Source organism: Rhea pennata, chromosome 27 (assembly GCF_028389875.1).
Source record: "Rhea pennata isolate bPtePen1 chromosome 27, bPtePen1.pri, whole genome shotgun sequence".
Classification (NCBI taxonomy): domain Eukaryota; kingdom Metazoa; phylum Chordata; class Aves; order Rheiformes; family Rheidae; genus Rhea; species Rhea pennata.
The window spans coordinates 4,352,766-4,374,420 of record NC_084689.1 but is presented as its reverse complement, the minus strand read 5'-3'; the positions used below and the strand labels follow the sequence as shown (position 1 = coordinate 4,374,420).

The following is a 21,655-nucleotide window of genomic DNA, read 5'->3' as shown; positions in this document are numbered from 1 at the left end:
TGCTCCAGGGTGCCCGAGCTGCACCCCCGGGTGCCACCAGCCTCCCTGCAAGCCCTGGGCTCGGCCGGCGTCCCGCGCCGCCCCCGGGAGTCGCGGGAAACGGTTCATTAAAACGCGGACGAAACGAAAAGGGCTGTTCCTCGGGCTGCCGGCGGGAAGCCTGGCTCGGGGCCCGGCGCCCCCCGGCACCCAGGGACCCCCCCCCGCCCCCCGCGGGCGCTCAGCGCACCGGGCGCGCACAGCGGCACAAGGTGGATTTTATTGCAGGGGGGCCACCCGAACCGAGGCGGGGAGCAGCCCGGCGCCCGCCGCTGCCAGCCGGGTCCCGGCGCCCGCCGTGCCCCCCGGCTCCCTGCCAGCCCCGGGGAGGGAGGTTGGGGTGGGGGGGGGCAGAGCACCTTGGACACGTGCTGAATTAACTCATTAATTAACTAATCACCTCTCTGGCCCTGCCTTACACCCTGGGGGGGGGGGGAAGGGAGGGGGGGACACGGCTGCGGACAGCTGCCCTGGGCACCAGGGAGATGCCACCCCCCAGAGCAGGGGCACCCGGCACAGGCTGCGCCCACGAAGTGGGGGGGGGGGGGGGTCACGTTTTGGCCCACGGGGCTCATCCCACCCCACTCCCCCACCTCGCGGCTGTCCCCGGCCGGTGACCTGGCGCCTGCTACTGCAGCACCGACTCCTGGGTGAACTTGCGGCGCAAGGAAGGGTTGAGGACAGGGTAGAGGGAGACGATGGAGGGCCGGGAGCGGAGGCTGGGGTAGACGCGCTGCAGCACGGCCCGCCGGAAGAGGATGTAGACCCACGGGTCGAGGATCTGGTTCCATGTGACCATGCGGATGTAGATGAGCAGCATCTTCTGCGTCTCCCAGGGCAGCGTCTGGACCCGCTCGGGGGCCGGCAGCTGCTGCAGGACCGTCTGGATGATGAAGATCTGCAGGGATGGGGTGGACAAGGGGTTAGCAGGGGCTCGGGGGCGCCGGCTGGGCACGGGTCCACGGCGAGGGGTTCACAGCGGCTTCAGCTGAGGGACGGGGACTCGAGAGAGATGGGAGCGCAAGTGTGGGTGGGAGCTGTGGGGGTGCTGATAGGTGTCCCCCAAACCTCCCTGCTCTGCTTGGACCCCTCCAGGGTGTCCTGGGGCCCTTGCAGGACTGCTCTCATTTTGCGTGTGTGTGTGGGGTGAGCCCCATGGGGGTTGGCCAGACTGGGCCCCAAGGCTGGGAAGGTGCTGGGTGACCCTCTGCTGCTCGCTGCCGGGGACCCACCACCAAGGGGACGGCCAGCACCCACAGCAAGCCTGGCGCGGGTGCCTGCGTCTGCTGGACACCGCTGCCTTTGCCATACCTGTGCCTTGGGGCCGGGCGCCTGCTTTGAGCAGGGTCAAGGGGGCTGTTACTGGCCAGCATGGCCAAGAGGAAAGTCCCAGGCAGTGTCGAGCCAGCTGGAGAAGGAACCCAGGCGTCCTGCTCCCTCCCACCCCCGATTTGGGGCTGAACCCAGGCGCCCTGGCTGCCTGCGCTACGTGCTGGCCCCCGGTACTTGTGGATGCCCGTGAGCGAGAGCTGCTGAGCCCACGAGCGCATTGCCCCCGCACCTCTGGGTGCCAGGCAGGGTACAGCGCGACGGCAGGGCCTACCAAGGGGCCACAGCCTCACCAGAAGGGGCATCCAGCAGATGGTGGCGATGACCATGATGCCCACGAGCTGCACCATCATCTCCACCTCGCTGTCCCGGCGCCGCTGCACTGACTCCCGGTCATGGTAGACGCGGCACAGTGTCACTACGCTGACTGTGTTGAAGATGAAGGAGAGCAGCACAGAGAAGATGCCCAGCAAGGCAAAAAGCAGGCAGAAGATGACATTTTTGGTGTCGGGCAGGAGGGTGAGGAAGCACCAGGAACCAGGGTACTGCAACGTGTACCTTCCCAGTCCCAGGACTGGCAGGAGCCCTAGGATACAGGAGAAACCCCACACCAGCCCCACGATGGACCATGCACGACGCTTGGAGATGCTGGTGGAGCGGGAGAAGGGGTGGTTGATTCCAAAGAACCGCTCGCCGGCCATGGTGGCTCCCAGTAGCAGTGGGCACTGCCCAAAGAAGACCATGGAGAAGCCAAGGAAGTTGCAGAGGTGGCAGCTGGGGTCCACCTTGGCCCAGTTGAACTTGATGAAGTGATAGGGGATGATGACTGAGGCTGTCACCAGCAGCCCCATGAAGTCTGTGACCACCAGCCCACAGAGGAAGACGAGGAAGGAGGAACGGGTCCGGCTGGACAGCTTGCGGGATGAACTGAGTAGGACACACAGGGCAAAGAGGTTGGAGCACAGGCCGATGAGGCCAAAGGTGGTGGAGAACCACGGCGACGTGATGGTTTTCCTCTGCGTCTCATTGAGGCTGACACTGGCATTGAATGCCCCGAAGCACGTGTCCGGCTGGCCGGCCACACTCCCGTTGGGGGTCTCCATGGCCCCCAACCCCGTCCTCGTCCTTGCAGTGGCTTCAGGCGCCCTCCAGACTCGGCTCCATGGGGCGTCCTGCCCGCAGGCTCCAGTGCCTGCCCTGATCCTGCCTTGCCCGCGCACGTGTCTGCCCGACCCTAGGGGGAGAAGGGAGAGGTTTAGGACCGGTCCATCACCCACCTCCTTGGGGTGCTCCTGTGCTTGCCAAAACGGGGAACAACCCTGCCAGGCTTTCCTGGCCCTCCCACCCTGCCCGGAGCAGCCTCTGCTCCCCGACACTTGGCGACGGGGCTCAGGGTCGGTGCCTGCTCTCCCAGCGGCCGGGGCCCGTCCGCGGTGCCCGGCCCAGGGCGGAGGGGACGGCTGGGCCGCAGCTGGCCGGGATTAACCGTCCCCGGCTCCCGCGTCACCCGGCCAAGAGCCACTCGGGGCCGTAATCCCCGCGCGGCCGTTGTTTAAAGAAGCTTGGCGGTGGCTCGTGCTTTGTTTGGGGGGGGCTCGCTCGGCTCCGGCCGCTGGGGATGGGAACCAGCCGGCTGCTGGGAGTCAGCAGAGCTGCTCTTTCCGTCGCTAATTAGCGCGGGCTGTTTGCGAACGGCCTGAGCTGGGGTCGGCGGGATGGGATGGAGCCGTTTCCAAAGGAGAAGGCAAAGGCATCGCTGGCTTTGACCCCTTCAAAGGGGCAGCGAGGACCAGACACCGTTGGGACCAGATGCTGCAGGGACTGAAGCTCCTACTGGGAGCCGCCGGCTCCGTGGCGAACGGCCGTGGCCCCGGCACAACCGCCCATCGCCCCCCACTCCCCCAACACAACCACCACCCCGGGCCAAGCCCCTGGGCAGCACCGGGACGGCCCCTCCTGCCTTTGCAGGGCTGCAGTGCCCCACGGCCGCTGGGGGGGGGGGGACACACCGGAGGTCCCCAGCCCCCTCCCGCGCCCGGCACGAATTCAAACCTCGGGCCAAGGGTGCCGAGTCTCGGGCCGGCCCCGCTCGGCGGCAGACGTAGCGGCTGATCGCGCAGCTGCCCCCGCGTCGCGTCGCCTCCCGGTCCCAGGCGCTTCCCGAACGCAACCTCACGGCGGCTCGAGCCCCGCTCCGGCCACCCCCTTTCCCGGCCCGCTGATGCGAGGGCCAGCTGCAGGGCCAGGAGCCGCCGCGCGCATCGGAGGCGAGAGCTGGTCCCGCAGGCCGGCGCTGCGATGGGGCTGGGATGGGGGCCAGGGATTGCAAAAGCCTGCTCTGGGGCTGCGAGACCCCCCCCCCCCCACCCGCCGCGGGCAGCGGGGTTAGGGAGCGGGGCAGCGGCCGGAGGGGCCGGGTCCTGGCCCCCGCGCCCCCGGCGGGCGGCGAGCTGCAGTGATTCACTGCTGCGGCGTGAGGCCGCCCGGGGTTTTTTTTTTTTTTTTTTTTTTTTTCCATGAGACGAGCGCGAAAACTTGCCGCTGTTTGTTTTCTCCATTCCTGGAGGAATCGCAGCAGCAGCCCCGAGAGCAGCCGGCCTCAGCGAGCGGCCGGGGCCCCTTCGCGACGCGGGCTCAGGGCAGCGTGTGCCCAAACCCGGGTCCCGCGTTTGCAGGGCCCCCGGGGAAGCTGCTCCGTCTCCCGCGTGTATTGGGATTCCCGGGCCTCGACCCTCGGCAAACTCATCGGCGCCCCAGTGAGGCGGTGCAGTGACGCTGGTGCACGGCGCTGCACGGTCACCGGATGGAGCAGGTCCCGGGTTCAACCCCTGCCGCTGCCCTGCTGGGTGCTGTGCCTCAGTTTCCCCATCGCCACGCTGGGAGCGGGGCCTGCAGGCAGGCAGTGGTGGGGGTGGGGGGGGGGGAAAACACGTGCGAGAAGGGCAAGGAGGGCCGGGGTGGCTGCACCCTGGTGCCTTCGGAGCCCCGGGGCCGGAGCGGCCCACGGCGGGGTGCCGGGCTCTGCCGCCGCTCGGGCAGCGGCCGCCCGCTGCGGTCGCTCATGTTAACGGGCCAGCTCAGCCCTTGGCAGCGGGGCTGCGGCACGGAGGAATTCAACCACAGCGGCTCCCTCCGCTCCGCCGGCCGCTAGTCATAACAAGTGCTGGGTGGGCACTGTCCTCCCCCCCCCCCGGAGCCAAAAAGTGATCCCCCCAAACCGCCAGGGCTGGGGCGCCGGGGGCGGGGGGCAAATCCGGAGCCAGGAGCAGCTCTGGGGAGAGGGGTTTGGCCGCAACGTGCCGCTGGCATGGGGCCGGCGGGGAAGCAGGCGAGAGGACGGGGCTGGAGCCCACGGGACGCCGTGTTCCTGCCGCTCCCTTAGCCCCGTCGGGATTCAAGGCCACCGGATGAGCTCGGCCAGCTCCCGGGCCTCGGGAGCGAGACGTTTTCAAGGAACCAGCAGGGTCTGTGCTCCCCCCTCGCCGGCTCCCCGCGCCGCCTCCCGCCCCTCCGGCAGCCCCCGGGCCGCCTCTGGCTCTTGCAGCAGGGAGTTTCCCAAGGCGCCGCTGTTCCCATGGCCCTCGCTGCCTCCCGCGGGCTCTGCAGGCTCCTTTCTCAGCTCCCTTTGGAGCTCGATGCAAAGGAATTGCTGTTGCCTCCCGCCCGTCATCCCACCCTGCGTGTGCCGAAAGGTTTTCTTCCTTTCCCTGACCGTGTGGTCTTCCCCGAGCTGCCTGGGAGGACACCACGGCTCGGGACGCATGCACCAGAGCATCTCCAGCCCAGGGACACATGCACCAGAGCATCTCCACACTGAGGATGCATGCACAGGGGCATCTCCAGCCTGGGGATGCATGCACCAAAGCATCTCCAACCTGGGGACGCATGCACCGGAGCATCTCCAGCCCGGGGACGCATGCACCAGTGCATCTCCAGCGCAAGGACGCATGCACTGGTGCATCTCCAGCCTGGGGACACATGCACTGGAGCATCTCCAGCCCATGCAGCACGGACCCCGACACCTCATCTGTGTCACAGCCCAGACCCCCAAACCGCCGCGTCCTCTCTGCCAGGGCGCCGTGCCCGGTTTGACACGGAGCAGTCGGGAGCCCGCTCGGCATGCCAGGCGGCTGCTCGGCGCCCTGCAGTGCAGCCGGCTCCCAGCTCGGCCCGGGGGCCGCACAGCACTTAGAAGGAATCAAATATTAAACAGGGCACATTTATCACTCACGCAGCTGCAGCGGAGCCGAACCCCGCGGGCTCCGGGGCAGAACGAAACACTTACGGGAAGAGATTCATGTGCGGGCCAGAGCCGTCACCTCAGCTGTCGTCTCGCCCCATCCAGGACGGCCCTCGCACGAGGATGCCCGCGCCGGCCCTGTCCTGCGGAGGAGAGACCCTGAGCCCGCGGGCCGGCCGGGACAGCGCCGTCCAGGCACACACCTGCCGGCCCCCGCATGCCTCCAAAGCCGCCGACTGCGCCTGGGCTCGGGGTACCCAAATGCAGCTCAACCCTCCTCCAGGGAGCCCCCAGAGGGAGCGACCACGACTAAACGCAAGGGGCATCGCTGCTGCGCCCAAAGCCCGGCGGAGCAGAGCCGGCTCCTGAACGGGTCGTTGCAGACGTACGAAATACGTTTGCAGACTCGGCGGGGGAGCGCGCGGGCGCTGACGGGCTTCCTGGCGCTGCACGAGCCGCCAGTTCAGCGCCGGGCCCGAGCACGCCAATGCTTCGCCATGGATGTGACCCGGCCCGCGCTTCCTCCGCCGGAAGCCGCTTCCTGCCCTTGCTACTTCCGAGGTTAAAAAGGAAAAGGCAGGAGGCTGATCGGGAGGGCGCGGGGCTGCGCAGGGGTCCCGTGGCCCCGCCACCCCCATGGGAGCTGCCCGAGCCGTAGCTCCTTATCAGCCCGGCTCCTGCCCCGGAGCTCACCACTTCCCGGCGCTCCGGGCACGGGATAGCGCTGCGCCTCCCCCGGCGGCACAGGGCTTGCTGCCAGCAATGCCAGGAAAAAAGGTCGAAATGGGAGGGCTCGGGGGTGTCCGGGTGGTGCTGATACACCAGCAGACCCCACAGCCCGTGGGCCACCTTGGCCTGGCCTCTGCCAGCCCCGGCGTCCCCAGGACGCAGCCTCCAGGCTTGCAGAGTGGCCGGCTAGAAGATGCTCTGGAGCGTTTGCATTTCTCTCTCGTATTTCCAGATCCTTCTCTTTGCTTGCTGGACCTCAGCAGGACACCCCCAGCCCGCCGTGTCCTGCTGGGACGAGGACTTTCCACGCGGTGTCCCCTCCAGCCTGATGTCCCGCTCGCAGGAGGTCCTGCCGGGACACGTGGCCTGGTGCAGCCATCTCTGCCAAGGAGGAACGTGGCCGTCTGGCACCCGCCCCTCGGACCGTGGTGCTCCGGACGGCAGAGCTGCTCAAGGACGCCAGCTCAGATGGGAAGAGCAGCGGCCACGTCATGGCGACAGGGACCTGGTGGGGCCCCAGAGGACCTCCCCAGACCCACAGCAGACAAAATGACCTGCTGCTGAGGGGGCTGAGCCGGCCTGGAGTGGGGACATCCATGGGGCATCCGGTAAAGAGGATGGTGGGGAGGTGGTGACAGGCCATCAGGGACGGTCTCAGCTGGGTGTGCTGGCTGTCCTCATCTGTCCCACGACAGCAGCCCCCACCCTGCCCATGCTGAGGGCTGGCCTGCGGCTCCCCTCCGGCCTCGGAGACATGCAAGGTGCACGTGTCACTCAGCACCTCCCCTGCATCGTCTTGTCCCCAGCGGCCCGGGGGCAGAGCCAGCAGCGGGTGCCCTGTGCCAAACGCTGGTAGTCGGCGGAGCTCCCTGGCAGCACTTGGGTGCCAGATCTGGGCTACCGCAGCGCGGAGCACCGTGCCACCGAGCCGGCAGCCCCGGCAGCCGGGGTTCCCCGTGCCTCGGCCGCCGCCTGGCTCGGTGCCCATCGCTGCAGCATCACGGCATCTCGCCGGCTTCACAGTCGCCGCTGGACCGCCCCCTCTGGCTGACCAAAATAGCCCCTTTCCCGGCCCTTTCCCATCCCTTCCCAGCAGCATCTCTCAAGCAGCGACAAAGTTTGCAGTGACACCAGTGTGTGGGTGGCTGGGGGCTGCCGGGAGGATGTGGCAGAGCGCTCGGGAAAGCCGGGACAAAGCCAGGCCGAGGAAGCCGTGGTGCCTGCGGGGGGGGGGGGGGGGGAAGGGAGGGGATCCGAGCACCCCCCCCCCCCCCCCCCCCGCGTTTGAGCCCCTGCAGACGGAGCCTGGCCACAGCCCCCAGAAAAAAAACCAAGCGAGAGAAAAGCCGTGGGCAGCTCAGCCCCTGAGTGTGGGCTGTGCCCGGGGGGTCACCGCCGGCCCCCCCGAGCGCTCCGGCTCCGTCCTCTGTGCAGCCCGGGCCGTGGAAGCCCGTCCTCGTCCTCGTCCATCGTCCCAGCCCAGCGCTGCTGCCAGTCCCAAACCCGCCGCCCCTTGCAGCCCCTCTGCCCTCCACCCCGGCCCCCTCTTCAGCATCTCTCCAGCCATCCACACCCCCCCCCCCCCCCGCCGCAGCCCCTCCATCGGTCCCCCCAGCCGCCCCCCGGCCCCGACCCCGCTCAGGCACCCGTCGAGGGGCCGCTCTGGCTGCTTCCGGGCGGGTGGATGAGGGACCCTCCCTCCCCCCCCCCCTCCGGCCGCCCCCCCCCCCCAGCCGGGGCCCCCCGCGCAGCGCCCCCCGGCCCCGCTCCCCCAGCGACCTACCGCGCCGAGGCTCCCGACGGGGCGGGCCGCGGCCGGGGGCCACAGCGCGGCTCGGCTCGGCTCCGCCCGGCTCGGCTCAGCCCCCAGCCGCGGGCCCGCCTCCCCCGAGGGACGCGCGGGAGGGAGGGCAGAGGCCGCCGCGGCTTGGGCATCGCGGGCTGGGGCCCGCCCGGGCGCCGCGTCGCAGCCCGGCGGGGCCCCCGCGCTGCCCGGGCAGCGGCCCCGCCGCTGAGTCACCGCCGGCGGCGGCGGCGAGCCCGGACCCGACGGGGCCGACGGCGCCCGGCCGGGAGGCCGCGGTGGGAGACGGGGCCGCGTCCCTCGGCCTCACCTGTCGCGGCTCTGCCGGGAGAAGGGGCTCCCGCCGAGGCGCCCCGCGCCCTCCTTCCAGCTATATTTAGCGGGGCCGGGCTCTTATCCGGGTTACTCACTTGTTTACCAGAGCTGGATTCCAGCAGCCGGAGAAGGGGGGGGGGGTCATTCCTGCCGTGCCTCCGCCGCCTCCATCCCGGGGGACCGGCACAGACGGCCCCCGGCTTGCAGCTCCCGCCGGCGGCGGCTCGGCGGGACGCCCTGGCCGGCCACGTCCTCGCCCCAGGGACGGGGCAACGTCGGTGCCGTCCCTCTTCCCCCTCCCCGCCCCGAGCGCTGCCCGGCCTCTCGGGGCCTGGGAACGTTGGAGCACGAAGCCACCGCGCTTGGCAGAAGCAGCTCCCAGAAAAAGGCTGGAGCAGAGCTGCTTTGCTGGGCAGACGCAAGCAGATGCCCCCCCCAGCAGGGTCCAGCCCGGGTCCCGCCGCCGAGGGCTCTGCCGAGCTCCGAAACCCTGGTGGCACCTGCGCCCGCGGGGGACGGAGCCAGGGCCGTGGGTGCCGCGAGCCCCGGGGCAGCTGGCCGATGCCGGGGAAGCCCCGGCAAGAGGGTTTTGCCTGCGGCTGCCTCGGAGCCACCTGGCTTCAGAGCTGGTTTCTCATTCCCTCGCTCTGGAGCAGAGACCAGCGCAGTAAAAGGCCGGGCAGAGGGGGAAAGCGCAGCTGGGGAGCTCCGAGGGCAGCTCCGGGCGTGCTGCTGTCACCCACCCCTGGAGCCGGCCGGGCCCAGGAGCCACCGCGCGCCGAGCGATCGGCAGCCGGAGGCCGCCCAGGTGCACCGTTCCCCTGTGCCGAGCTGCCGGAGGATGTGGGCGCCGGGGAGCCGAAGGCAGGACGCTCGCAGCTCGGCACCGAGCAGCTGCTGCTACCGGCCCTGCAGCGCCGGGCACTGGCATCCGGCGCAAACCCGGCCGAGCCGCCGGCAGCACCGGTGTCTGCGGGAGCTGAACCCCCCGCTCCTGCCCCCTCAAATCCAGCCAGCCGCGTGGACATGGGCCTTCACCGCAGCGAGGCGCCCGCTCAGCTCCCCCTGAAATGCAGGGAGACCCGGGGAAGAGCTCTGGGAACAGCCGAGGCTGGAGAAAAACACCAGGCTCAGCCAGATCCGGCCCCTGAACAGGCCCAGGGCGGGCGCCTGGCTGCAGCGGTGCTCGGGGCGCCGGCTCTCACCCCGGCGTCTTGGCCGCCCTCCGGCTCCATCCCGTGCAGGGGGATCGGCTGGGTGCTTGGTGCTCCAAGGGGACAAGGCGTGACGTTTCCTGGGAGCTGGCGGAGGACGGAGCCCTCGGGACGCAGCGGGGTGGCGGAGGGGACTGCTGTGCCCATCTCGGCAGGTCTGGGAGCTGCTTTTCCCCGCCAGGAGCTCCGGGCAGCCCGGAGCCAAGCAGGGCTTTTCCCCTCGCCCCGAGGCTCGCTCGGGTACCAGGGGCTGATGCTGGGGCACGTGAGCTGGGTGATGGCCCCCCGCTGCCCCTAAGCTGTCCCATGGGACGTGCTGGGATGGGTCCACAAAAGGGTCTCGACTGCTCCCTCTTCCCCACTGAGGGCACCCAGGTGCCCAGTCTCCCTCCCTCTTCTCCACTGGGTGCTGCCAGTTCAGTGCTGGGATGAACTGGGGACACTGGGGTGGGGGGGAGTCAGGCTCTGGGGTCCCTGCCCCAGTCCAGGCACAGGGGCATTAAGTGCCGAGGACAGCTGTGACCCCCCAGCCCGGTCACGGTCCCTGCCGGGGACCCATCCGAGCCCAGCCAGGTGCCCAGGGGTGGGAGACCTGCAGGACGGGCCCTCCCGGGCTGGGAGCAGCTCGGGGTGCTGTAAAGGCTCGTGCCACGGAGGGGGACACAGAGGACAGCTGCAGGGGACCTGCTTGTCCTCACGGTGCTGCTGATGGCTGATACGGTCCCCTTGGGGGGCTCTGCCAGGCTGGCTCCCGGCAGGCAGCCGTGCAGCGACCCGGCGCTGGGGGCGGGCGAGGAGGCGCCCAGCCGCTGCTGTGCGGTTTTCTCCGGTCGATTATTTTCCCCCCACCCCACCCCCAAACCCAGCTCTGGCTCAGCCCTCGCACACTTCCTGTGCTGCCCTCAAACACCCTCCAAACAACCCCCTGCTCAACAGCTCAACGGCTTTAAATAACCCGCAGGAAGGAGAGGCAGCGGGACGTGTTCCGACACCGCCTCCGGCCCGGCCTGGCCCGGGGGAGTCCGGCAGGATGGAGAGGGCGGCTCGCCGGGCTGAGCCGCTCGGGGGTCTGCCCTGTGCCCGCGCCCCGGCGAGGCGGTGCTGTCACCCGCGGCCAGGCCAAGCCCCTGGCACGTGCAGGCGCAGGTGGCAATTGCGGGAGTCCCCTGGGCCTGAGTTCCCACGGCCTTTGCAGAGCCAGGGTGCTTGTGGTCCAGGTTTGTCCCCCCTCCCCGCCCCAGAAGAGCCCAGTTCCCCGCGTCCCTGTCTCCAGAGACACCAGCACCACGCAGGGAGCCCGTCCTTGCACGCTGCAGCTTTAAAAGACACACTGAGCATCTCTGGGGCAGTTCCCCACCGCCTGCCCGTGTGGGGCAAGGTCAGCCCAGCGCTGCCCCTCACCCCAGCATGGGGCAGGGCAGCTGCTTCTGTGGCATCTGGCCTTGGCTGGGGCACCAGTGCCCTGGGATCGATGGTGAGACTGGTGAAACCATCTTTCAGTGCCCCAAGGGTCCTGGGTATCCCTTGGTGGGTTGGCACTAGGATACATCCAACCAGGGCAGAGTGCTCTGCCCCACAGTTCCTCCCGGGGGAGATGGCAGGGATGGGGCAGCCAGAGAGCCCCTGCGCAGCAGGGCTGTCCGCGGCCAGGGGCACGGCCAACTCGTGGGGGCTGTAACGGGGCAGGATGCAGCGAGGCCGGTGGGGAGGAAACCACCTTGCTGCGGCAACCCTTGGCCGAAGTGAAGGCTTCCTGGAGGCTGCGCTGCCGGGTGTTTCTCACACACCGGCACTGCTGGGATGCGACACTGGCTTATCCCTGCAGGAAAGTAGCTCTGCCCTAATCCTGTGCCTGAGCTGCCCAACTTCAGCACAGAGGAACACGGACACTCTAGGGACCAGGAAGCTGGTGGACCCCAGACAAGCACGGCTGCGCCCCCACGACCAGCACAGGGAGGGACCGACCCCAGCGGATCCCAGCCGGGCCTCACAGCACTCCCTCGCTGAGGCATCGGAAACCAGGCAAGGTCCCGGGTGATCTCCAGCCTCAGCGATGCAGCTCTAGGGAGCGCCGCCAGCCCCATCGCACACAAGAGCAAGAGCTGCTCAGGCACGAGGGGAGACACTGCAGGCCAGGGAAAGTGAATTTTGCCCTGTAAGGGGATGTCCCGTTCACATCTAACATCCATTTCCTTCACCCCATCGGAGGCTGACGCCCTGCAGCGCTCATTGCCTTTCATCCTGCAGCCAGGGTCAAGGGACGTAGTCACGCTCCCAGCCTGGGGCAGCAGGATTCCAGCGGGGACGTGCCAAAAATGAGGCCCCGAGGGACTGCGCTGGGCCTGGGGTGGTTCACAGCAGCAGGGTCGTGCTCGCGGAGTGAAAGGCTCGGCAGCTCCAGCTGGGGCACGTCTCGGCTAGCAGGCGTCTGGCACAGGCACTGGGAGCGTATGAAACACGGTTGGGTCTGGCACAGACGGAGGAAATGCTAGGGGCTGACAGCATTCAGGAAAAGGGTGACAGTGCCTGCACAGGGGTAATGGTGAGACCACCCTCACCACCACCCAGCCCCCTGAGAAGCAGGGACAAGACTGGGGAGCTCCCAGCGCTGACCCAGCGTGGGACTGCCGAAAGGTGATGCACAGGCTGCCACAGTGCCCATGCGCAGGATGCCACGGCTTAAATAACCCCGGTTTATTTGTTCAAAGTCTCAGGATCCCTCAGAATAAAAGGAAGGAGAACAAGGAACAACTCAGCGAGTCTGTCGGAGTCTGTGTACCAGGCCAGGCAGAGGGGACGTTCAGGGCACGGTACGTGTGAACGGGCGAACAGATCCCCTGGTCACCCTCTGCAGCAACGGTCCAGAGGGGAGCCGAGCAGCCCCTCACCTACGGTAGCGGTAACGCTTGAAGTGGAACCAGAGCTGGAAGATACCATTGGCAAACTGGCAGCGGAAGCCGTGGCGGTGGGAATACTCCCACTCCCGGTTGACGATCTTGAAGGCAATGTCCTCGTAGGGCGGCCCAGCATGGAAGCGCAGGATGGCGAAGTCCTTGTTGTCCTGGCAGGCCTCCAGGAAGTACTCTGGCGTAGAGCGCTTGTCGATGAGGTCAGGATAGAAAATATTGAACTTGTAGCCCTGGACAATCTTGGGTGGGGGGTTGTCAAAGTCATAGTGGGTCTGGTTGTATTTGTTCCACTCGAAGCCTGTGTGCACCCGGTTGAAGAAGCGGGGCTTGCGGGGCCGGTACTTGTCAGCCCAGAGATAGGCCTTGCCTGTGAGGGGCATTTCCACGCTGAACTGCGCCTCGTCCGCGCCCATGCCCTCCTTGGCCTTACGGAAGAAGATGTCATCAGCGCTCTCGGTGGCATCACCTGCAGGGAGGAGAGGCAATGGCCGGACCTGCAGTGCCAGCCAGGCCTGGCCTGCAGGGACGCTGCTCTCAAAGGGCAGGGGAGGGAGAAAGCAAGGGACCAGTAGGCTCTGGGCAAGGGATGTGGAGATGGACACAGACATGTACATGCCCTCATGGTGGGCACCGGGCCAGCTGCACTGGGGCACCCTTCCCACTCGTCCACAAGCTTGACAGTGGTGCTGGGAGTGGGGAAGGACCCGATTCAGGTACCAGCAGTCTGAGCCATGTTTCCCTGCTCTCAGTCCCCTCTGCTACCCGGGGAGCTCTGCGCCAGCCTAGCTCTGGATGTGCACTCCAGACCCAGCTCTTGCTTCCCCATGCCTGAGGGCACAGTTCACCCTCTCCCTCTAGCCCCACAACCCCAAAGCACATGCAGGCTGCAAGGCTGGTGGATGCACAGTCCAGCTGCAAATGCTTACCTGTGACCTGGAGCTGCTGACGCAGAAGCAGCAGCCGATGTAGGTCCTCTTCGGCCTCCAAGACATGGGCATCGAAGGGCAGCTCGTTGGTGCCCATCAGCCGGGGGCTGTACTTCCCCGCATCGTAATCATCTAGGCTCTGCTGGATCAGGTCCTCCTCCATCAGCACGGCCTCCCCTTCTGCATCCCCCTTAGCCTCTGACTCCGGCTCTGCCCCTGCCTCTGAGGATGGTCCCGGCTGTACTACAATGGTCTCCTCTGGGTCCAGCCTACTGGGAAAGGAGAAGAGATACCTAGGACGGAGATGGTACCCTAGTTCTCTGCTCCCCTGAGGTTTGTCTCAGGAAGGATAGGAGCACCAGGCTGCATTTTCCCTCCTGGTCTGGAAAGATTTAAGGATAGAAGATGCCAGGTGCCCAGGGGAAAAGCCCATCCGGCTGTGCTGACCTGGGAAGGGGTTGTGTACCTGTCGCTGGGGGAGGCCGGCTCCCTCTTGATGATGGGAAAGAGTGGCTCACTCTCCACACCCTGCTCCTGCTTCAACTTGTACAGCTTCTGACGCAACACGTCCTGGTGCCGCTCCCGCAGCCTGTGAGGAGCAGATCAGCCATCATATCAGACCTAGCCAGGCCACTGGGTGCCCACCCAGTGTCCAAAGCTGGGCCAACCACTGCATCAGGTAGAAGCCTGCTGGGTTTTGTACAGTAACTGGGCTGAGTAACCCTCCCATATGGAAACCTCACCGTAAACATAACCGTTTGAGAAGAGACTGAGTGTCCAGCCCATCTTCCCTCTTGGAAGGGCCTGTCAGCTCGTAAAAAATAAAACGCACCTCCATCAATGACTTCAGGTTTGTGTCTCTCCAGCTCTGCTCAGAGCAGGCCTGCATTACTCCCTTCCACAGCCCTGGCTGAGGGACAAGTCCCTGCTCTCACCTGGCCCGGGCCATGTAGGCCTTCAGCTGCTGCAGCAGACTCTCCCAGTAGCCGATGTCGAGATTGGGTCCACCTGCTCGGATCTTGCTCTCAATGCCTTGGTAGAGCACTTGTAGCTGGTTGTACGTCTTCCCCTTGAACACAGACTGCACATCCGAGCTGACGGAGGCATTGACGCCATCGCGACGCTCCCCTACGCAGACGGGCGAGGGTGGCTGGTTAGTCTCTGAGCACTCAGCTCATGTTCACTCAAGCAGTCTTGAGTTGCACCGAACAGTGGAACGCTAGACCCCAAAAGAATCTAGATGGCTTCCAGATCCATAGCCTCTATCCAGCACGTCCTCCAAGAGCAATTAGAGACCCTTTCCCAGCTTGAAAGCATGGGGCACACCCTACACTCTGCTTTACCCATTGCTCATATTCCCTTTCACATCCACACCATGCTGTGGGCTCTGCCCTCCTGCTTACCAGGTCCTCCCTTCCCAGAGGCCTCCAGTTTGCGGAGCTTGGCTATCTCATCCTCCGTGATGATGGTCATGTCTCTCCAGAAATCCACATTCTTGCCTTGCTCCAGCTCCATGTAAACCTACAGGCAGGAGACAAACAGGACACTTAGGCACCTGTTCTGGACCATGGGCTGAGCTCAGCCACGGGCAGGGAACTGGAGCTAAAGACAAGGAAGAGGCAGAGAGCCTCGGCACAGGAGGGCTGCAGAGTGGGCACCTGGATATCCTCCACCAGATCCTCCATGTCGGAGACAGTCAGGCCGTTCAGGAAGGTGTAGGGCTCATGCATCTCCACAGCCAGGTCATCATCCTCTGCACTGATGTACTTGGCCAACAGGTCAATAGGTTTTGCCCTCCCGTCTCGAATGCGGATCTTAGATCTGAGCAAGAAGAAAGGGATGGTGAGCAGTGCCTGCCACGCCCTGCTCCCCAACAGGCAAGCCCCTGCGAGACTGGCCCACCTACCGCAGCTTGGCCTGCTGCAAGTGGAAGTTGTCCTCCTGCTCCTCCCAGGTTTTGAAGTGCTCTGCCTCTTTCTCCCGCTGCAGCATCTCCAGCTCCTGCTCCCGCATTGCCTTCTCTCGCTCCCGCTCGAGGCGCAGCTGCTTCACCTGCTCAGGGCAGAGCAAGATGTGAGGCTGCAGAGGCTGGGACTCCCATGCAGGACACCCACCCAAGAACATGGCCTTACACACCCTCACTGAGCTGCTTCAGCACCAGCAATTAGCCCAAGGCTCCCCAGAGAGCCACGTGCAAGAGAAGCTAGCTTGAGCTAGGTGGGGCCAGATGCTCACTGCCAGCCCTCGAGGTGCCTCAGTGCAGTGACCTGACACTTGTCCTACCTCGGCACCTTGCAGCTTGGATTCAGCCCCAACGAAAGAACTTCACTATAAAAAGTAATAAATGTGTAGCACCTCCATCCCATTTCCTACAGCCTGGAGGCACCCCCAGCGAGGAGAGCAAGGGGACTTCCAGGTGACGGACTGGGAGAACTGGGCTGCCCACTGAAGGGAGCACAGCCCTGCCACAGGGATTGCCATCAGATGGCGGGGAGAAAGAGGGCGTCTGTCCCCACCTTCTGCAGCTCCAGGCGGTTGTCCTCCTGGATTCGCTTGTTCCTCTCTTTCAGGTCCTTCTCATCCAGGTGGCTGATTCCCTTCTTTTCCAGCGCCTGAAACCAAGTGGCCAAGAGGAACCATGAAACAAAGCAACTTCTACGGCCTCTCAAAGGGTGGCAAATACCACCTCATCCACTGCTGCCCCAGCAGCAATCCTGTAGATTTCTCCCTCTCTCAAATCCCACTTCTGCAGCCTCTCAGCAAAAGCAGTCTCAGCCAGAACCGACCAGGCTCTTCGCAGTCCACCCCTCAAGAAGGGGTAAAGTGAGAGCTAAACACTCCTCAGCACTCAGCTAGCAGGTCCCAGAATGTTTGGGTCTCTTCATCCGGCACCGACCTGCAGACATCAGTCTTTAAAAGTAAGGGGATAAAACCTCACTGACTACCAGGAAACAGCAGCTACCACCCTAGATGACACCTTTGCTCTGATGTAGCTGCTTTTAGTCTTCCAAATGTTTCCATTCTCGGCAACGGGGCCTGCCTGACAACTCACTGCTCTACTGTCCCATCCCGTGGCAGATGCATAGGGACAACTTCCTTTGAGGCAAAGTACAGAGCAGCCCCAAGCAGCCTCCTAAGACATATGGGGTGCGGAAAGAGAGCTCACCTTGCTCCAGATGAAGGTGCCCAGCAGGTTGTTGTCCCCAAAGGGATTGTCGGTGTTGGTGTAACCCATGTACTCCTCTCCCCACCCCATCTTCTCCCGCTTCTTCCTCTCCTTGGCTTCCTTCTTGGCCAGGCGGCGAGCCCGTTTCTCTTCAGGTGTCTCCAAGGCTTTCATGAGTGCAGCCTGCTTCTTCTTCTCCTCCTTCAACCTCAAGCGCTCCTGAAGGCTCAGCTGCTGCGTTTCCTCCTTGCCCTGGGAACGTGAAGGGGATGGAGAGCTGACAGAAGACACAGAAGACTTGGAACTAGCTCTCTTCCTCCGCCTTTCTCTGCTCCGGGCTCTCCTCTTGTTGCACTCTCTCTCTGAGCCTGAGCTGGAAGAACGACCCCGGGATCGTGAGCGGTGCTTCTTCTGGTTTTTATGGTGCTGGTCCCTACTTTTGCTTTTCTTCTTCCATTTTTGCCTCTCATCTCCAGATTCCAAGCTGGGGGAGAAGAGTAACATTCAAGTTCAGAGCTGATTACTAGCTCCAAACCAAAGCAGCCCCTTGTGTCGAGAGGGGTCAGTTTGGCCAAGCCTGTGCCCCCTGCGCGGGGCTCCTTGCCCACACAGAGCTGGGACGCGCTGCCCGCAAAGAGCCTGGCGGGCGAAAGCAGCGCAGCCCCAGCTGTTTGGCAACGCACTTCTGCCCAGGCCTGGCATGGCAGGACCCGCTGGCACGGCTCTGCACGCAAACACTCCCAGAGCAGATCCAAAGAGACGGTTTTAGCTCCATCCAGAGGTGGCAGCAGCCAGCGCATCAGCTCAGCACCTGGTCCAGGAGGTGGTGGGAGTTGCAGCCCCCCAGCAGAGCAGCATCCCCCCATCCTAGACGCTAGGTCTGGCTTGCTTGGCCAAGCCCTCGGGTACTGCAGCCACTCTCCCGGGCCTGCGGGCGGCCGAGGGGACGGGGCTTTCCAAGGCGCCGGTGCCCCGGCCCCGGCTCCCGGCCCGTAGCCTCGCCCGCAGCGGGGCCCCCTCCCGCCTGCCACCGAACTGCGGCCACGCCGAGACCAGCCCCGCGAGCCCTGTTGGCACCGGGACCCGTTTCCCCCGTGCCCAAGTCCCGTCCGCACCAGGGCCCGCTGCCCCCAACCCACCCCGGGCCGGGCCGGTCCCGGTCCGCCCCCCTCAGGCAGCCCGGGCCGCACCGCGGCCTAGTCCTCCCCGCGCTCACCCCGGGCTCGGCTCCCGACGGCGTCCCCCGCTCCGGCTCCGGCGCCGCCGCTTCTCATCGCTGCCGGACGCGGAGCGCGAGCGGCTCCGCTCCCGCCGCGGCGACCGGGACCCTCGCGGCCGCCGCCGCCGGCGCCGCGCGGGGCTGCGCGACCGCGACCCCATGGGCGCCTCCGGGGGCCTCCGTCGGCGCCCGGCGCGCGGGGCTGCCCTGAGCGCCGCCTGCCGCGCGGGGCGGCGCTAGGGGAAGGCGGCGCCGCTAAGGAGGCGGCGCTGCGGGCAGCCCCGGCGCGGAGCAGGCGGCCGCCGGGGCAGCCCCGGCGCGAGGCCCCCGGCGGGCGGGCGGGCGGCGGTGGCGGAGCAGGGCCCGGCCCGGCCCGGCCGCGCTTCGCTTTGGGGCCGTTTGGCTCCTTTTTTCACACCGAGAACGGGGAGGAAAAAGGCTGCGGCTCCGGGGACGGCAGTGAAGGCACTACACAGGCTCGTTTGTCCGGTGTGTTTACAACACGGAGTACAGTATGCTTTATCACAGAGCCTAGGACAGATAGCATCAATTTACAGTTCTCTGGAAAAAGGTCTCCCGAGAGGAAAGAAGAAGAAACAAAAAGAGAAAAGAAAAGCGCTCGCATGACTCCCCCCCCCAAAAAAAAAAAAAAAAAAAGGAAAAAAAGAAACATGACAACACCCGCGGGTTGGCATCACCTTTCCGGCGCCAGCCCCCCACCCCCCAGCCTACTTACATACATTCGTTACACGGTGCGCGCGCACAGAGCGACAGAGAAGGGCCGGGAACACAAACATCCGAGAGCAGATACACGGGTCTAATGTAGACGCTAACAGAAAGAAAATCGGACGTGATCCCATATGCCTGAGCCGTGACATTCGCCTTTTCCTTTTCAGTAAGAGCCTGATGCTGGCTGGGAATGGGGAAGAGAAGGAAACGCCACGGCTGGTCCCGGAGCATCGGTGCCGCTAAGGACGGCTACGCTGCGTTTAGGAGCCAGGCGAGGACTGCGGGCAGCCGCGTCCACGTCGGCCCAGAGCCCTGCCGGTGCTGCAGCTGTGCTGGCCCTGCCAATCTCTCTGGCCGTGCCAAAAGACTTCCCAAAGTGCAATTTCAGCACGCAGAGCAATGGTGGCCACCCAGGAGGCAACGCTGCAGCAGAGGTAGCTCTGGATCTCATCTCTCATAAACGTTTAGGGTTTTCTGCACCCTTTTCACAACCCCCAGCTTTCCAGTTTCTCCCATCCCTCCACTCCGCACATGCTTTTCAAAGCTCTGTCCTTTACAGTAACTCTATAGCAAGTTTAGTCACCTGCCATATTGTGCAAACTGAGACATCTCCCTAGAAGGAATCTCTCAGGAGACCCATGTTTCCTCTTGCTGAATCTATACCTGGTGGGCATTTGTGGCAGGCAGCAGCCCGGGCTCTGCGTGCACACATCACTCTAAACACCCACACCTCAGGAGACCACGCTCACTGCAAAAGTGGGGCAATCGCTCTTGCTGCCTTGCAGCTTGGCAAGAGATGCTCCCTTCAACAGCCTGAGCTGAAAGCTCACCAAAAGCCTTAGCAGATAGCAAGGTTCACTCCAGAGCACTTCATGCAGAGCTGAGGGTCTAAGCTGGGATGATGGGGGTTGGAGAGCAGTGGCAAACAAAGTTACTTGGGAAATGCTGTCTCACTAACTAGGCTACTCTGCTCAATTCTTGGAGGAGCAGAAGAAACACACTGCCTCCTTTTCAAGTTGTAGGCATCATGCGGGTTACACCAGTGACAACAGCAGCCAGCAGCCAACTGGGTCACTAGAGGAAAGTCCTAACAGAGGAAGTACATGCAGCTCGTTTCCAGGATGAGGTGGAAGTACAGCTGGAGAGACATTCAGACCACATACTGGACAGGGCTCTCATCCCCTAAGAAAGGGTTGATGCTCTCTCCTATGGGCAAGACCTAGTCCTTCCCTCCTCTCATTCAGGTATAACCTGCCAAAGGGAACATTGGCAGCGGTTAGGAAACTTTCCAAAGCTCACCAAAGCTGTCACCCTGCTACCCACTGGGGAGCAAGTATCTGAATGCAAAGTGATGGTCAAAGAGCAAACTTTAAACTCCAAGGTCTGTTTAACCTCTACAGGAAGTGGAGGCTCAGCAGTTCTTTAGCACAGAGGTAACTGGACATGTAATGTGAAACAGCTCAGAGTGTGTGCAGGCTTGGAAAGGGGCACCTGTCATTTCAGATCAGTACCTCCCTGAAGAAAAGCTCCTTAGGAAGTCCCCTCATGTTGGCAAAGTTGTTCTAAGCCCTTTGCACATCCTTTCTCAGGACCTACTCGGAGCTGAGAGCTCATAACTCTAGCAGACTCACTTGCTCCAAAGTGTTCAGTGTTACAGAATTGCACGCACAAGGATCGTCTCAAAAAGCCAGGACACCTAAGGAAAGATGACATGTGGAATGAACATATTGCAAAAAAAGGCCTGGGCTTCCCCACATGTTCTGGAACCAAGTGCAGCTCCAGACTGCAAAGTTCATTCACCTAGATCCTCTGTGAAGGCTGGGCTCAGGTGCTTCCTGCACTGAGGCTGAGCAGCCTGAAATGAGGGGAAGGGATAAAGTTTCAGTCTCTGCTCTTAGAGAATGAAAGATGCTCAGTTTCAGTCAGTGTATCCTTGCAAAGTCAAGTTGAAGCAAGTCCCACGAACGCGGTGGTACCAGAGCAGCTGACTCAGTCTAGACAGTCCTAGCAGCCTCCTAGGCTCCTCCCCAGGACTACATTTTTGCCAGTGCAGAACCCAACAGCGACATTTTAAGATGCAGAAGAGATACAGTTCCCACTGGCCTCCTTCCCAACAGTGGCTGCTCTGCACTTCCGGAGGAAAAGAACAGCTACATTTTTAACATTGCTTGAAATCTCTTGCTTTCAGCCCAGAGGCAAGTTACTCTGTATGTATTGCACATCTCCCAAGTCCCCTCTGCTGAACTGCTGAGCCCTGCCATAGCACTAAACACATACAGCTTGCAAAGCCCATACAGGACTAACACAAGGAAATGTGGTAATTTAAGAGCCCTTTCCAGCCTGCCAAAGGGACTATCATGGAGCAATGCTCCTTGCTAGGTGAATTAGCTGTCAAGAAGCTATTGGAAGGGGAGAGTTTCCTTAAAACACTTCTGATAGACTACTCTGGTAAATATATGAATAAATCTAATGGCAGCAGCTTGCAAGAACCCCAGCCTGTACTCTGAGAGCAGCACACCTTACAGCCTTCAGCTTCTGCAGACAAAGGGTGAAAGTTTAGGTCCCATCCTTCTAGGCAAGAAATAATGTCAACTCATGAAGGTCCTCACCAAGTTCATCATGATGCAGAGGGGAAGAACTTCCCACCAAAGCAACCACTTTCTGGGACCTGAATTAACCAGTCCTGAGTGCTGCTATGAGGCCGATCAGAGGGGACTGAGCCCTTACAGCAGGGTCCCACTTCCACACTCCTCCACAAGGAATCCCAAGGACGGTTTGAAGATTGTAATGGGAACGGAGAGATCTTTGACCATCTCTCGAACAAGGCCTGTAAAGCACACAAACAAGACCTAGCTAGCTCCCTCTGCTCTAAAGGATTTCTCTTCTCTCTGGGAGAAGAGGGGGGATTGCTAGGGAATTGAAGACAATGCTACAGTACCCTGTTGACAGAAAGATGAGCCTAGTCTGAACACTGCTAAGTGACACCAAATTTTCCTCATCTCATCCAAAGTCTGCAGCCCTCAAAAAGCAAACCCT

General features: G+C 63.7%; 3 protein-coding genes across 5 annotated transcripts in view; all 3 read right to left on the bottom strand.

The window, feature by feature from the left end:
* Positions 1-9,238, bottom strand: part of DOHH (deoxyhypusine hydroxylase) — an 83,809-nt gene extending 74,571 nt beyond the window's left edge. Inside the window, exon 1 of the mRNA XM_062596214.1 lies at positions 9,229-9,238. The gene's annotated coding sequence lies outside the window, so the exon portion shown is untranslated. The remainder of the gene's footprint in view (positions 1-9,228) is intronic.
* On the bottom strand, positions 242-8,713 carry TBXA2R (thromboxane A2 receptor). 3 transcript variants are annotated; one of them, XM_062596232.1, is made up of 4 exons: positions 8,552-8,713; positions 5,654-5,751; positions 1,662-2,602; positions 242-937 (listed from the first exon to the last, which is right to left on the bottom strand). In XM_062596232.1, exons 3-4 carry the CDS (start codon positions 2,469-2,471, stop codon positions 668-670), a joined length of 1,080 nt encoding a protein of 359 aa, XP_062452216.1. In that variant the 5' UTR covers positions 2,472-2,602; positions 5,654-5,751; positions 8,552-8,713; the 3' UTR covers positions 242-667. The 3 variants fall into 3 exon arrangements, with proteins under 3 accessions (XP_062452216.1, XP_062452215.1, XP_062452217.1); XM_062596231.1 differs by lacking the exon at positions 8,552-8,713 and adding an exon at positions 8,452-8,532; XM_062596233.1 differs by lacking the exon at positions 8,552-8,713 and adding an exon at positions 8,121-8,182.
* Positions 9,239-10,973: 1,735 nt separating the features above from the next.
* Positions 10,974-18,051, bottom strand: CACTIN (cactin, spliceosome C complex subunit). Its single transcript, XM_062596588.1, has 10 exons — positions 17,888-18,051; positions 16,672-17,155; positions 16,022-16,117; positions 15,412-15,557; positions 15,164-15,326; positions 14,909-15,026; positions 14,441-14,633; positions 13,972-14,094; positions 13,506-13,774; positions 10,974-13,045 (listed from the first exon to the last, which is right to left on the bottom strand). Exons 1-10 carry the CDS (start codon positions 18,049-18,051, stop codon positions 12,555-12,557), a joined length of 2,247 nt encoding a protein of 748 aa, XP_062452572.1. The 3' UTR covers positions 10,974-12,554.
* Positions 18,052-21,655: the final 3,604 nt, after the last annotated feature.